General features: G+C 37.6%; 1 protein-coding gene across 4 annotated transcripts in view; it reads right to left on the bottom strand.

The window, feature by feature from the left end:
• The window catches only part of pak1 (p21 protein (Cdc42/Rac)-activated kinase 1), a 55458-nt gene that overhangs the window by 13977 nt on the left and 30100 nt on the right, over positions 1-11381 (bottom strand). For 3 of the 4 annotated variants that reach the window (XM_015051982.1, XM_015051983.1, XM_015051984.1), the window contains 6 exons: positions 8652-8868; positions 4781-4875; positions 3074-3221; positions 2844-2881; positions 1965-2078; positions 393-630 (listed from right to left, as the gene is read on the bottom strand). In XM_015051982.1, the coding sequence (XP_014907468.1) occupies positions 393-630; positions 1965-2078; positions 2844-2881; positions 3074-3221; positions 4781-4875; positions 8652-8841 (823 nt within the window). In that variant the 5' untranslated portion in view covers positions 8842-8868. The remainder of the gene's footprint in view (positions 1-392; positions 631-1964; positions 2079-2843; positions 2882-3073; positions 3222-4780; positions 4876-8651; positions 8869-11381) is intronic. The other variant, XM_015051985.1, reaches the window with a different exon arrangement.

Raw genomic sequence — 11381 nt, 5'->3', positions numbered from 1 at the left:
TAGTATGATTTAACTTTATTTTTATTTGATTTGCATCACTCTGACCAACCAGAACATATCAGTTCAATCAGGGAAAATAATGAATTGTTTATTTTTCGACTCGGTAAACAGGAAATAATTTCTGAAATTAATTTGACTTTATTATGCTCTAAAAAATGTAGAAAATATTGAACTTTTTTATCAATAAAGTAGTATTAGGATGCATAATCAGTATTTGGATAGATTAGATTAAATATCATTGCTGAAAAGTTACTGGTGAGTTAGTCTTGTCTTATTTAAAGTGTAATAAGATATTTGGACTCGACACTAAACACAGTGACTTGGTAATATTTTGTGTTTTTGCAGAGTCTTGTGCAGCTGTGTGAAACCAGAACAGAAGCAGCCAGACTTACGTAGTTTCTCCAGGATCTCCTCGTCAGACATCTTCTTCTTCTTATTTTTATCTTGTGCGCGGGGCAGAGACGGGCCGGGGGCGGGGCTTGCACTGGGGGGGCTGCTGGGAGCTGCCTCTGCAGGTGGGGCGGGGGTAACGGCGGCGGCGGCGGCGGGGGCTGGTGGGATGATGGGGGAAGTGGCTGCATCTTTGGTGGAAGGAGGAGGGAGTGGCTCGATCACTGAGCGGGTGTAAATCTGACGATACAAACAGGTTAAACTGGGTCAAACAGCGCACTTAAACTAAATTAAGCTTTAAAAAGTTTGCAGCAATTTAGTACTTAGGACCTTACCAAGAAAAAAATTTAAAAAGCACAATTACAAAAGTCATAATATTACAAGAATAAAGTCATACAAGAATAAATTTGAAATAATATGAGAATGAATCATAATATTGTTGGAATAGTACGATGTCTTTATTCTTGTAATATTATGACTTTATTCTTGTAACTTTACCATTTTTTTTTATTTTCTTAGCATGGCTTTAATACTAAGGTGTAATTTAGAGAAGATCTTTAGCCAAGTTTTATTTTAGCGAGAACAAGTTAAAAGGACAAAAGGTAAAATCTGAGCTGAACGGTAAGGAAAAGTTTTAACACTCTCACCTGACCTGCAGGACAACAAAGAGCTCCTTTGAAAGAGTTTCTCTATAAAAACCTGATTTTCCCTGTGACTGATCTAAACACTGAAGGCTTTGTCTTCTTATTATACCGACAATCATTTCACTTGGAACATGTTCAGTCAGACCAAAAAAAAAAAAAGAAAAAGAAAAAAAGACACGGATGTGACTGAAAACTGACTTCTTGTTTCCTCTAAATTAATTAAAATTGCAGCTGTCATTAAATTTTCTGCAGCAGAAATAGTTTGTATGTAAAATTCAAATGATGGATGGAAGAGGAGGATTTTGTTCAGCCTCAGATGCATTGAGGATAATTTTAACCATCCTATTTTTATTTACTGTGTGAAAAAAACTTTCAAATGTAAAGTTTTAAAGCTGCAGCATGTAACTTTTATAAAAACAAGTTTTTTAAATATTTGTTAAAACTGTCACCATGTTATGAAAGATTGCTATGAGACAGATAACCTGTGAAAATAAAATCGATCTACTCCACTTTCTCCTTGAACCATTATTACCTCTTGACCAAAAACAACTAAGAGACAGAAGAAGGTTCTTAGTGCTGTCAATCAGGCTCTTGTAATTGCTGCTAAATGTGCTAAATAAGGGAAAACAACTTACCGTTACAGGAAAACTGATTATCTGCCATTATTGGATGCTATGCTAACTAGTCGTAGCATTCATGATGGGCTCTACGCCACATGGAGGGTGGTTGACAGCGCTAAGACCCGCCTCCTGGCTCTGATTGGTCGTTTCTAGTTAGCAGTTAGGAGAGGTACTCATATAGGCGACAGTTTCAATAAATATGTATAAAAATATTTTTGTACAAAAGCAGCTTTACGGCTGAGTTTTTGATTAAAGTTTAAAGGATGCATGAATTTAAAAAAACGATAAAGAAAGCGTGTTTGTTTCTTGCCGATTTGGTGTGCTCAGGACGGGGGGCGATCACCGGCGGGGGCTCGGCCTCGTCTTCGTCTTCATCCTCGGACACGGTTGCTATGGCGGGCGTCTCCGACACGGCCTTGGAGCTCTGCGTGATGTCACAGGGGAGGAATGGGCGGAGCCTCAGTGACTTTACAGTTGCATGAGCGATCATGGACACCAGGCCCAGCATTGCTTCCTGCTGTCACTGCGGCTTCCTCTGCTGCTTCTTAATCTCATCACGCTGCCGTTCTCCTGCCTATCTTCAGCTCAACTTCCCTCCTCTGCTTGTTGTTCGACTCAACCTGCCTCTCCGTCTGCCCATGGTGGGCGGCGTCTGAAAGCCCGGCTCAGGTCGGGCTCCTGGAGCCGCGCTCTGTTCTGTCCCGGTGTCTGTGTGATGCTCAGAGGCTCGGCCCGTGGCCAAGCTGCAGGCAGGCAAACGGCGGAAGGAGGAAAAGATGCTGATTCACAGTGCAGGGAGGAAGAGAGCATCTCAACGAGCGCCTCCCTCTCTCTCTCTGTTCTGCCGTTTGGTTTGGGGGCGTCCGTCAGACAATGTTTACAATTTGGGCAAAATGATGGCGTCTCTTTCAGGGTTAATGAGCGCAATCTTTCAACCAATCAGATCCAATAAAATAAATGTTACAAGAAGTTAGAAGAAAATCCCCAAAGCTCACACTTAGGTAAACGTAGCAAATTTTGAAGGTGAAATAATGATTATCTAAAGACTTTTAAAGATCTTTACAACATATATACTAAGATTACAGAAGGTGAAATATATACTTCTATCAAAATACTAGAGAATAATTAACAGAGATCATTTATACAAGTTTTAAGGCTTGTGACTAACTAATAACAGAATTATCCTTACCGTTACGATGGAGGAGTTGAAGGCGTCTGCAGTTTTATCTGCAGGGAGATAAAAATAAAAACTTTTCTCACATCGCTTGGTTTAAGTCTGGAGGTTAATGTTAGACATAAAGCAAAAACATTTTAATCTGACGATTAGTCCTGCTTCATTTTATGCAATGACAAAGCATCTCCAAGTCTTAAATAAACTGTTGTCTCTGTTTCTATAAATAAAGTGTTGCGTTTTCATACCTGTGAAGCTCATGTACTTCTGGCTGTTGGCCGTTTCCTTTGAGTCGTAGAACTTTAAGACGTCGAGGACGGCCTGAGGATTCTTCTTCTGCTCCAGTTTGGTGATGTTGGACGTCTGCAGCAGCCGGGCCCATTGCTCCGGCATGCCCTGCAAAACACACACATTTTAACAGTTATTGCTTCATGCACTCATTTGTATTTACAATCTAAAGCAACTGCATGGCAGCCATTTAGCTTCATGCAAACCCAAAATGTGACCAACATTTCACTCTGGGCCAATCAGGAAGGAGCTACTTTTGCTCGCTGTGAGGTGATTAATACAGTTTTCCAATTGTGATTCTGATCAGCTTGTAAAACAAAAGTTGTCCAAATTTAACTATTTGAACTAAACTACATTTTACACTTTTTTTTTTGTCTCCAAAAAAAAAAAGTTAGATATTTCTATTCATGCTCTTATTTTGAAGTGGGTTATCTTTCTTTCTTTTTCCCCAAACAGGAAATAAACAGGAGCAAAATAAAACTGACAGCAGAGAAAAAAACCTTAAAACAATATCTAGGGTCATTATAGAACATCTAAGTTATAATAATTAAATTGGTGTTTCAGTGTTGAAGTCTTTCAACGGCAGATATAATTTGAACTGAAGTTAGCGTTTTAGCATTAGCGCTGCTGATGTTTATAATTACTGCTTTAGGGTGAAAACAACTGACTTTTTAGTTAGCTATGTTGTTATTTTTATGTTTTTTTATGACAATAAAAGGCCCAAGTTCTGTTGCATTGAAGTTTTGAAATGTCTTGTTGGGAAAACTTACTATTTAAAGTCTAATAAGACGTTTGAGCTCCGCTGACCAATTCAATAGTTTTCCAGACTTTCTGAAAGTTTTTTTAAGTTTCTTTCAGACTAATTATTCCTGACCATTTTCTGAGAAGTCTCTCTTAATTAGGTCACTTTCATGAGCCCCACTTCCTGAAAACATGTTAATCAGATGGAGACTTTTTTTCTTCAGCTCTTCCTTTGTTTGACATTTGTCTAAAATTAGGTTTTTTAAGCTGTCATGATCAGGTAATCAGACTGGAGTGAAAATACCTCAAAGTAAAAATAAAAAACAGTGTACAGATGACAATAAGGGATGGACTTATTGAATAAGTGCTGTTCAACCCAGGAAGGATGTATAACACAGCAGTCTTGTTGCATTTGTGCCTCAGTGAAGCAACTGGGTCACATCTCCTTGTTTTCCTGCTCTTTCTCTCGCTCTCTTCTGTCAGGATCAGTCCATCACAAAGCCGCTCAGTTTCTGCTCCATCACTCCATCCCTCCTCTGACCTTTCCTTCATTTTCCACCCATGCTTTGATAATCGCCGCTGCCTGTTTAGCAGACAGTGAGGACTCTTTGCATGCACATATATCACTGAACTGTGACCCAGAATGCAAACAAGGAAACAATAATCATGCACTCACAGAGAAGATGGGAGTTTTTTTTAAAGTTTTGCACACAGCGTTGGACTCGCAGATAAAAGAGCTTGGTCAGGCGGATCAAGTGACTCAGCTCAACAAGACAGCCTTTGTTTGATGTGACTATTTTAAAAAACTTTTATTCTGTGTGTCTGCTTCCATCAAGCTCACAAGCAAACACACAAATATTCACGCAGCAATGAGCTCTGAGGCGATAATTAGAGCGGCGTTCAGTGGGGAATGTTAACAGACTTACAGTAAACTCCCCAGTAACAGCATCAAAACCGACGTGGATGGTGTGCTCAAAGTCTGACGGCAGAGAAATCTCAGGACGTTCCTTCTTCCTATAGGCTGAAAGAAAAGAGAGAGAGAGAACCAGGACAGTTTAAGGATATTTTAATTTCAGCAGGATTACCCAGACGTTTTCTTCTGGCGTAAACTGAGATGGATTTGTTGCAAACCGGACCTCAAAAGGCCAAGATGCCATCAAGTTATTAAATCAGCTGTAATAGAAATCCCTCATGGGACAAACCTTTGTGGTAAGTGAATAAATAAGAAGGAGGAGGAAAAAAAAGACAATAAAAGAGAGAATTAATCATAAAAAATACATAAAGAGCAGTTTTAGAGAGAATTATAACAACGGAGACGCCATATGTTGTAATTTATTCCTGAGGGAAATCATAACTCCAAATCCTCATGGGATGACGAACAATGCAAGGACCACCAGCCGGCTGCAAGGCATCATGGGTAATCTGTCTGGATGTGGACATGTGGCGTAAATTAGCCTAACAAAATAAATAAGTAAAAGGGTTTTATTCCAGGCAGACTGTAACACAGACTGCTACAGGAGAACTTTCCTGCCCACAGCCATCAGCATCTACAATAACTCTTTGGAGAATTTGGAATTTAATTTCCCTTTGGGATCAATTAAGTATTTTTCAACTGAATTAGAATTTAGCTATATTTATATAAGTGTGGATCACAGACTTATAACATTATAACATTACAGGAAAAGGAACGAAAATAAAATGCCATTTTACAAAAGCAGCAGGCTGAAGCTTTCCAACTTGAAGCATCTGAAACAGTTTTCATCCGGATCTCTGTGCACATGCAGAGGTGTGCACGGCTCGTCTGGCATCCATGTTTTTGTTTCACGCCTTCATTGCTCAGTTATGTGGAAGAGGAAGAGCATCATGAGACTTCACTTCTTCTGCAGCAGCGCTCTCTTTGGTCGTTATTTAACATAATAAAAAAGTCTCTGCAACTTATCTCAACTTGAGTTTGATGCTAAACTATTATTTTCCACTCTGATAATAAAAATGGTAAGAGAAAGTCGTCATCCTCCCGATTGGGTTCATGCGCAGGTTAACCACTGATATGTGCTCTTATGAAGGCTGACAGGCGAGCGGCTAATTTGTTATTGCTAAGCTTAAATTGCCTTTTGGCAAACAAAACAGCAGTAACTGTGCAAACAGCAGGGATTCATGAACAGCTCTAAAAGATTACAAAAAGCAACAATTCACATTTATGGAAAGTCAAGAGCAGATGAGAAACTTACTGTCCCAAAAGGTTACAAAGTCGTTTAGACTTTAAAATCTGAAAACGATTATTTTACTAATGGAGTATTCTGAGATTTCTCATTTAGTCACTTAAGATTTTTTATGCAACATCAGAAATAAATAAAAAATGCAAATAAACAAATAATTATTCAGTAAACATTTTACTGCAACAAAGCAGTTCTTTAGTGAATCCTTGATCATTTGTAGCAGTGGATTCATCTGCAGCTAAACTAACATTTCTAATAGTGCAGGGATAATCTGTTGATTATTTTATTAACTGATTAGTAACTAGAAAAAGATGCTTCATAGGATTTTTTCCTTTACAAAGAAGGTTTCTAATCTTTAATTGAAACTGTACATTTTGTTTGTACAGTTTTAGCTTAATTACTACTAGTGTGTTTTTGAGTGTTTGCTCCAGCTCAGGACTAATCAATTACTAAATAAGTTTGTAATTATTCTAATAATTGATTGATCATTGTTAATCCGATTATTTGTTTCTTTTGCCCAAATGCTTTTTTTTAAATTACTCGGCCCTATTTCAATTTTAACAATATTAAACTTGTAGGTGAGTTTGAAAAAAGCAAAAACTTCATTTTTAAGAAGACTTATTTTCATGTACGGCAACACTTATTAAATAAAACAAACATGTTTCCTGCTGAATGAGGTGTGTATGTGTGTGTGTGTGTGTGTGTGTGTGTGTGTGAGTGAGTGTCAGAACTGCAGCCAGAGCAACACCTGCTGAGATCAAAGTTAAGCCTTCATGTCGGCTTTAATAAGGATTAACAAACAACGCGTTGATAATCTTCATCAGGTCTGGAGGAACAAAAAAAGCTCTGCAGATTATCATGGACTGAGTTATTCAGAGCGTTTCAACGAGCTGGGTGGCGAAGGAGGAACCACACATCTTCCTCCTCTCACCTCAACAGGAAATGTGTGATTTAACACCAACTGTAAAACATTTGAGTCACCTTTAGTTGTGTCTACTAGCTTTTGCTCTTTAAGTCAAATAAATTTAGCGAGTTTAAGATTTTGAACCTAAACGTGAGTTTGTGGAAGATAATCTTACAGTAGTAAGTTGTGTTAACATTTTATTAGAGTTGAATAAATTGGAGTTTTTAGATTAGCACTTATAAAAAAACTGAAAGAAGAAAAAGACAGGAGTGGGAACTAATTTAGTTCACACTAAATGTTTTTTTTTAAGGTTTTCTTGGCTCTAGTGGCCTTTATTTGATAGTTAATTGGCAGGAAAGTGGCTAAGGAGAGAAGGGGGAAGACATGTGGCAAGGGTCACCAGGCCGGGAATTGAACCTACAGCAGCCGTGTGGAGGACTGAGGCCTCCATATGTGGGTTGTGCTTAACCCCTGCGCCACCACAGCACACCCCACACTAAATGTTTTTGAGCTGAATTAATTGTGATGTTTAATAAAATTCATCATCAGATCAGAAATTTTGTTCATGCAATTTAAAACAAGAATTGAAATTATTCTAAAGTAAAATAAGTAGTTACTTTAACTTGTTATTCTGAGTGAAAATACTAGAGAAACATTTGTTTTAACTAGCAGATTTTTTCTTGCATATTGTGAAATTATTTGGTTTAAATTGCAGCATTAAGTTAAAACTCACAATTCAAGATTAATTAACTTAAAAAACAAAGTTTAGACAACTTGTCTCATGTTATTAAATCAACTTCATGAACTTTAATTTCTGAGTTAAAACCAAAACAATTTCTTGTCGACTTTAATTACATTTTCAGGACAGCAGGTGGACTTTCATTTTCAAGATAAACCACCTTAAAATGTTTTACAGTGTAACTGAAGTTCATGCTTTAAATGGTGCATAAAATACTAATTATATGAAACCCTGGCTCTGTCTAAGAAAATAATCCATGTATGTAGGTGAGGAAAGTCAGGACTAGAGCACCTCTATTAAGCAGGAGTTTTGTAATAGACAGAAGAGTTTAAGTTTTTCTGACACAATAAGGCCAGACAGATGTACTCCGTCCTACTCTGCTCTAACGCGAAGATGGAAGCTGCAAAAGGTAGAAAAAGATAAATTACAAAAGGTTAGAGCGTGTCTTCTGCCTACTGGTCGACTCTGATACTAAGAATAACAATTATAGTTTTAAACTGGAAAACATTTTAAATATCCAAAATAAACAGAAACAACAAATAAAATCAATTATAAAATCTCTGTAAACAAAATTGTCCTTCAAAAAAGGGATAGTTGAGACCAAAACACCAAACTGAAGACTTTTATCACCCAGTTTTGGTAGAAAGAGAAAAACAATAAACCATGCAGATGGAAATTACTGAGCTGGTTTTAATTTATCCCGTGATTCCCGTGATTAATTGATTAACTGATTATTGTGATATGTGATTTACTGCCAAATTAAATCAATGTAAAGATGTTCAATATTTATTTTTAAGCAGTGGTAATTGAATGCAGCTATTTATCAATATTTTACCAGTCTGTTAATGGGTTCTATCATACAATCGGCCGTAACCGGCCCATGGAGGACGTTTGTGATCCTGTGTGGCCCAAAATGAAAATGAGTGGAGAGCCCTCACTCTTATCGCTCCCGGTGAGGATGAATCGGATGGAGCGGTCCTTCTTCTTCTTGTCCTCCGGGTTGGGCGGCAGCGGCTTGGAGCCGTGGTTCAGGGGCGTGGGGTCCTTGTTGCAGGAGCCGATCATGGTGCTGGTGTTCCTCATGGGAGGAGCTGGAGGCTTGTCCTCGACCTCCCCATTATCAGACATCTTCAGATAGGCTGCAACTGGCCGCTCCTGCACAGAAACAGACCAATCACAGGGACGATGCTGTCAGAGGATGAAACGTCAGCCAATCAAACACAAGATTAGTAAATATTCACCAAATTATTAGGATCCAGTCACAGCGTTGTTAACTTTGATATTAGCTGCATTTAACTGCCTTGTTGCTAAAATGTAATCTCATTTGGCAGATTATTGAGATAAAAGAATAAACCAACAATTCTAGTTCATAATTAAAAGAAACAAGTTAGAATAGAATCAGCTACATAAAATATGTTTAATAATATTTTTTAAAACAAATTCGTTCTCACATAATGAGATTTCACTTTTTGAGCTCATTTCAGAATCACCTGCTGCTAGCCAAGCCCCTCAACTTAAAGTTCACACTTTAACATGAAAATGCCTGCAAACAGATGTACAACGGCATATCTTTGAAAAGTATTAGCAGAGCCTCCTGCAAAACCAACAAGAGTGCAACAAGTGGTTTCTGGATGTTAAGTCAACAAATAAAACACTTGTCTTTTCCAGCAGCCATTGTACAGCGCATACAGCAATAAAACCAGCTGAGCAAACGTGCTGGGTTGCTAGGTGACGGGCAGCGCCATAATTGGGAGGTTTTTGAAACCTGATGTTTTTTAGTCCAGACACTAAAAAACATCAACTTATTTCCAGAAAACGGCTGGAAAACAGAAATACAAAAACATTAAAAAAAATAAACACATACATACATGTATACACATAATGTGTCAATTTATGAAATAAACAACTGCATGTGAAACGCATTGCTTAAAAGTTACTATATGTTAAAGTCATTTACCATTATTGTTTTTTTATGTGATTTCTGGGCTGCAGTGCTCCATAAAATACTTTAAACAGTCCTGGTTGTTCATCATATGGTGCAACTCACATCTGATTGGTCGGCCTGTACAGGAAGTCCACTGCAGACCAATCAGAGCAGCATTAGCCCCGCCCACTGAGTTTGAAGTATGTCGATTGTCAAAATTACAATCAAATATTTCCATATAACTGGGTACGGAGAGCTTTTGTGATCTGCTATAAAGACATAAAGTAAGTAAATTAGATTATTTCACTGTAAAAGCTGGAATAATCTGCATTATATCTGCATTTTTATGCACATCCTGTCTGTAAAAAGAGTGAGGAAATGCGTTTCTTTGGATGTCAGACGTCAATGCTTTAGTTAATGGAACAAAATTTCCTTCCACTCGAGGGAAAATCTTCTAAAATAAAATGAAATAAATGGACAGAGTTTCCATTTGCTCAGAGCGGTCAGTTTGATCTACAAACACCAAGCTGACTAAATCACAGTGTATGTTTTTTCTGTTAACATGCGTGTACTGACTCAGAGCTTAATGAGTCTTGGTCGAAAGATAACACCACATTTATCCACTTTGATGTGTAAGTGTAACCTGCAGTTTGCACACACAGCTGAGAGGCAAATAAAAAAAAAAAGCCAACGTAATGACCGGTTCTGCCACACACAGAAATACACAATCAAACACTGAAGCTAGGAGCTAACCTCTTATAAATGCTCCAGTGAACACAGAGAGTCACGAGGAGGAGGATGTATGTAGGTCAGAGCTACACGAGCAAATCAACAAACAGAGGAAAACATTAAATTTACAGAAATTTACAGGAAACACAATAAAAAAGAAAAACTTTTTCAATGTGTTTTCAGCTGTTTGTACAGGAAAGCTGCTTAATATTTCTATCCTTCCACCTGAATGCATAAACGGAAACGGCTCCTGATGCACTAAATTTGTCAAAGCCAACTAAATAATTCACTTTGACTAAAATAGAAAATACTATTAGAAGAGACTGAATTAACTCTGAACAGAGACTGGACGTTGAGCTTGAATTATAAAACATTTCCTCTAAAGTTTGCAGCTTCAGACTGAACTCGTCTCATACACAGCTGTGTTTTGTGCAGCTGCTTGTCTGTTTACAGGGTTTTGATTGCGCCGCACGATTTTAAATGTGATTGTTAAAAATGCTAATTGTGCTGTTACAGATGGGTTTAAATCTCAAAATAAAAAAACACCCAACACCTGCAAACTAAGAACTATTAAAGCTGCTTTCTTGTTCTATTTCAGAGTTAACCACAAAAAAAGTAAAAAAAAAAATGTCAAAAGTTTACAGGAAATTTGAAAATTTCACAACATTGTGTTATTAGGAGACCATTTACAAAACTTAAACACCAACTACAGTCTTAAAAAAGGCAATGAAATTCAATAAAAATAATATTAATCTTTGGCAGCTAAGATTAAATATTCTTAGGTTACTAAATTCAAGTGATCTTGACATTTTCTAGATCCTTGTTTTGTTTAGTAATGTCTGCAGCTTGGTGAACCCAGTTTAACCAGTCTTTGCTATGACTGTTACTGGTGAATAAGGAATCCCTATTTAAAATATAAAAACAAATTATGTTTAGCCTGGCAGCAAGGAAAGCCTGGAGGCCCACCAGGCTTATAATACACTGGGTAAACCCTGTATCTAATGTTATTTTTCAG

The sequence above is a fragment of the Poecilia latipinna genome, unplaced genomic scaffold, assembly GCF_001443285.1.
Source record: "Poecilia latipinna isolate Pla-1442-1.1 unplaced genomic scaffold, P_latipinna-1.0 Scaffold1078, whole genome shotgun sequence".
NCBI lineage: Eukaryota > Metazoa > Chordata > Actinopteri > Cyprinodontiformes > Poeciliidae > Poecilia > Poecilia latipinna.
The sequence above is the reverse complement of the archived record's forward strand: the minus strand, read 5'-3'. Positions and strand labels throughout refer to the sequence as shown.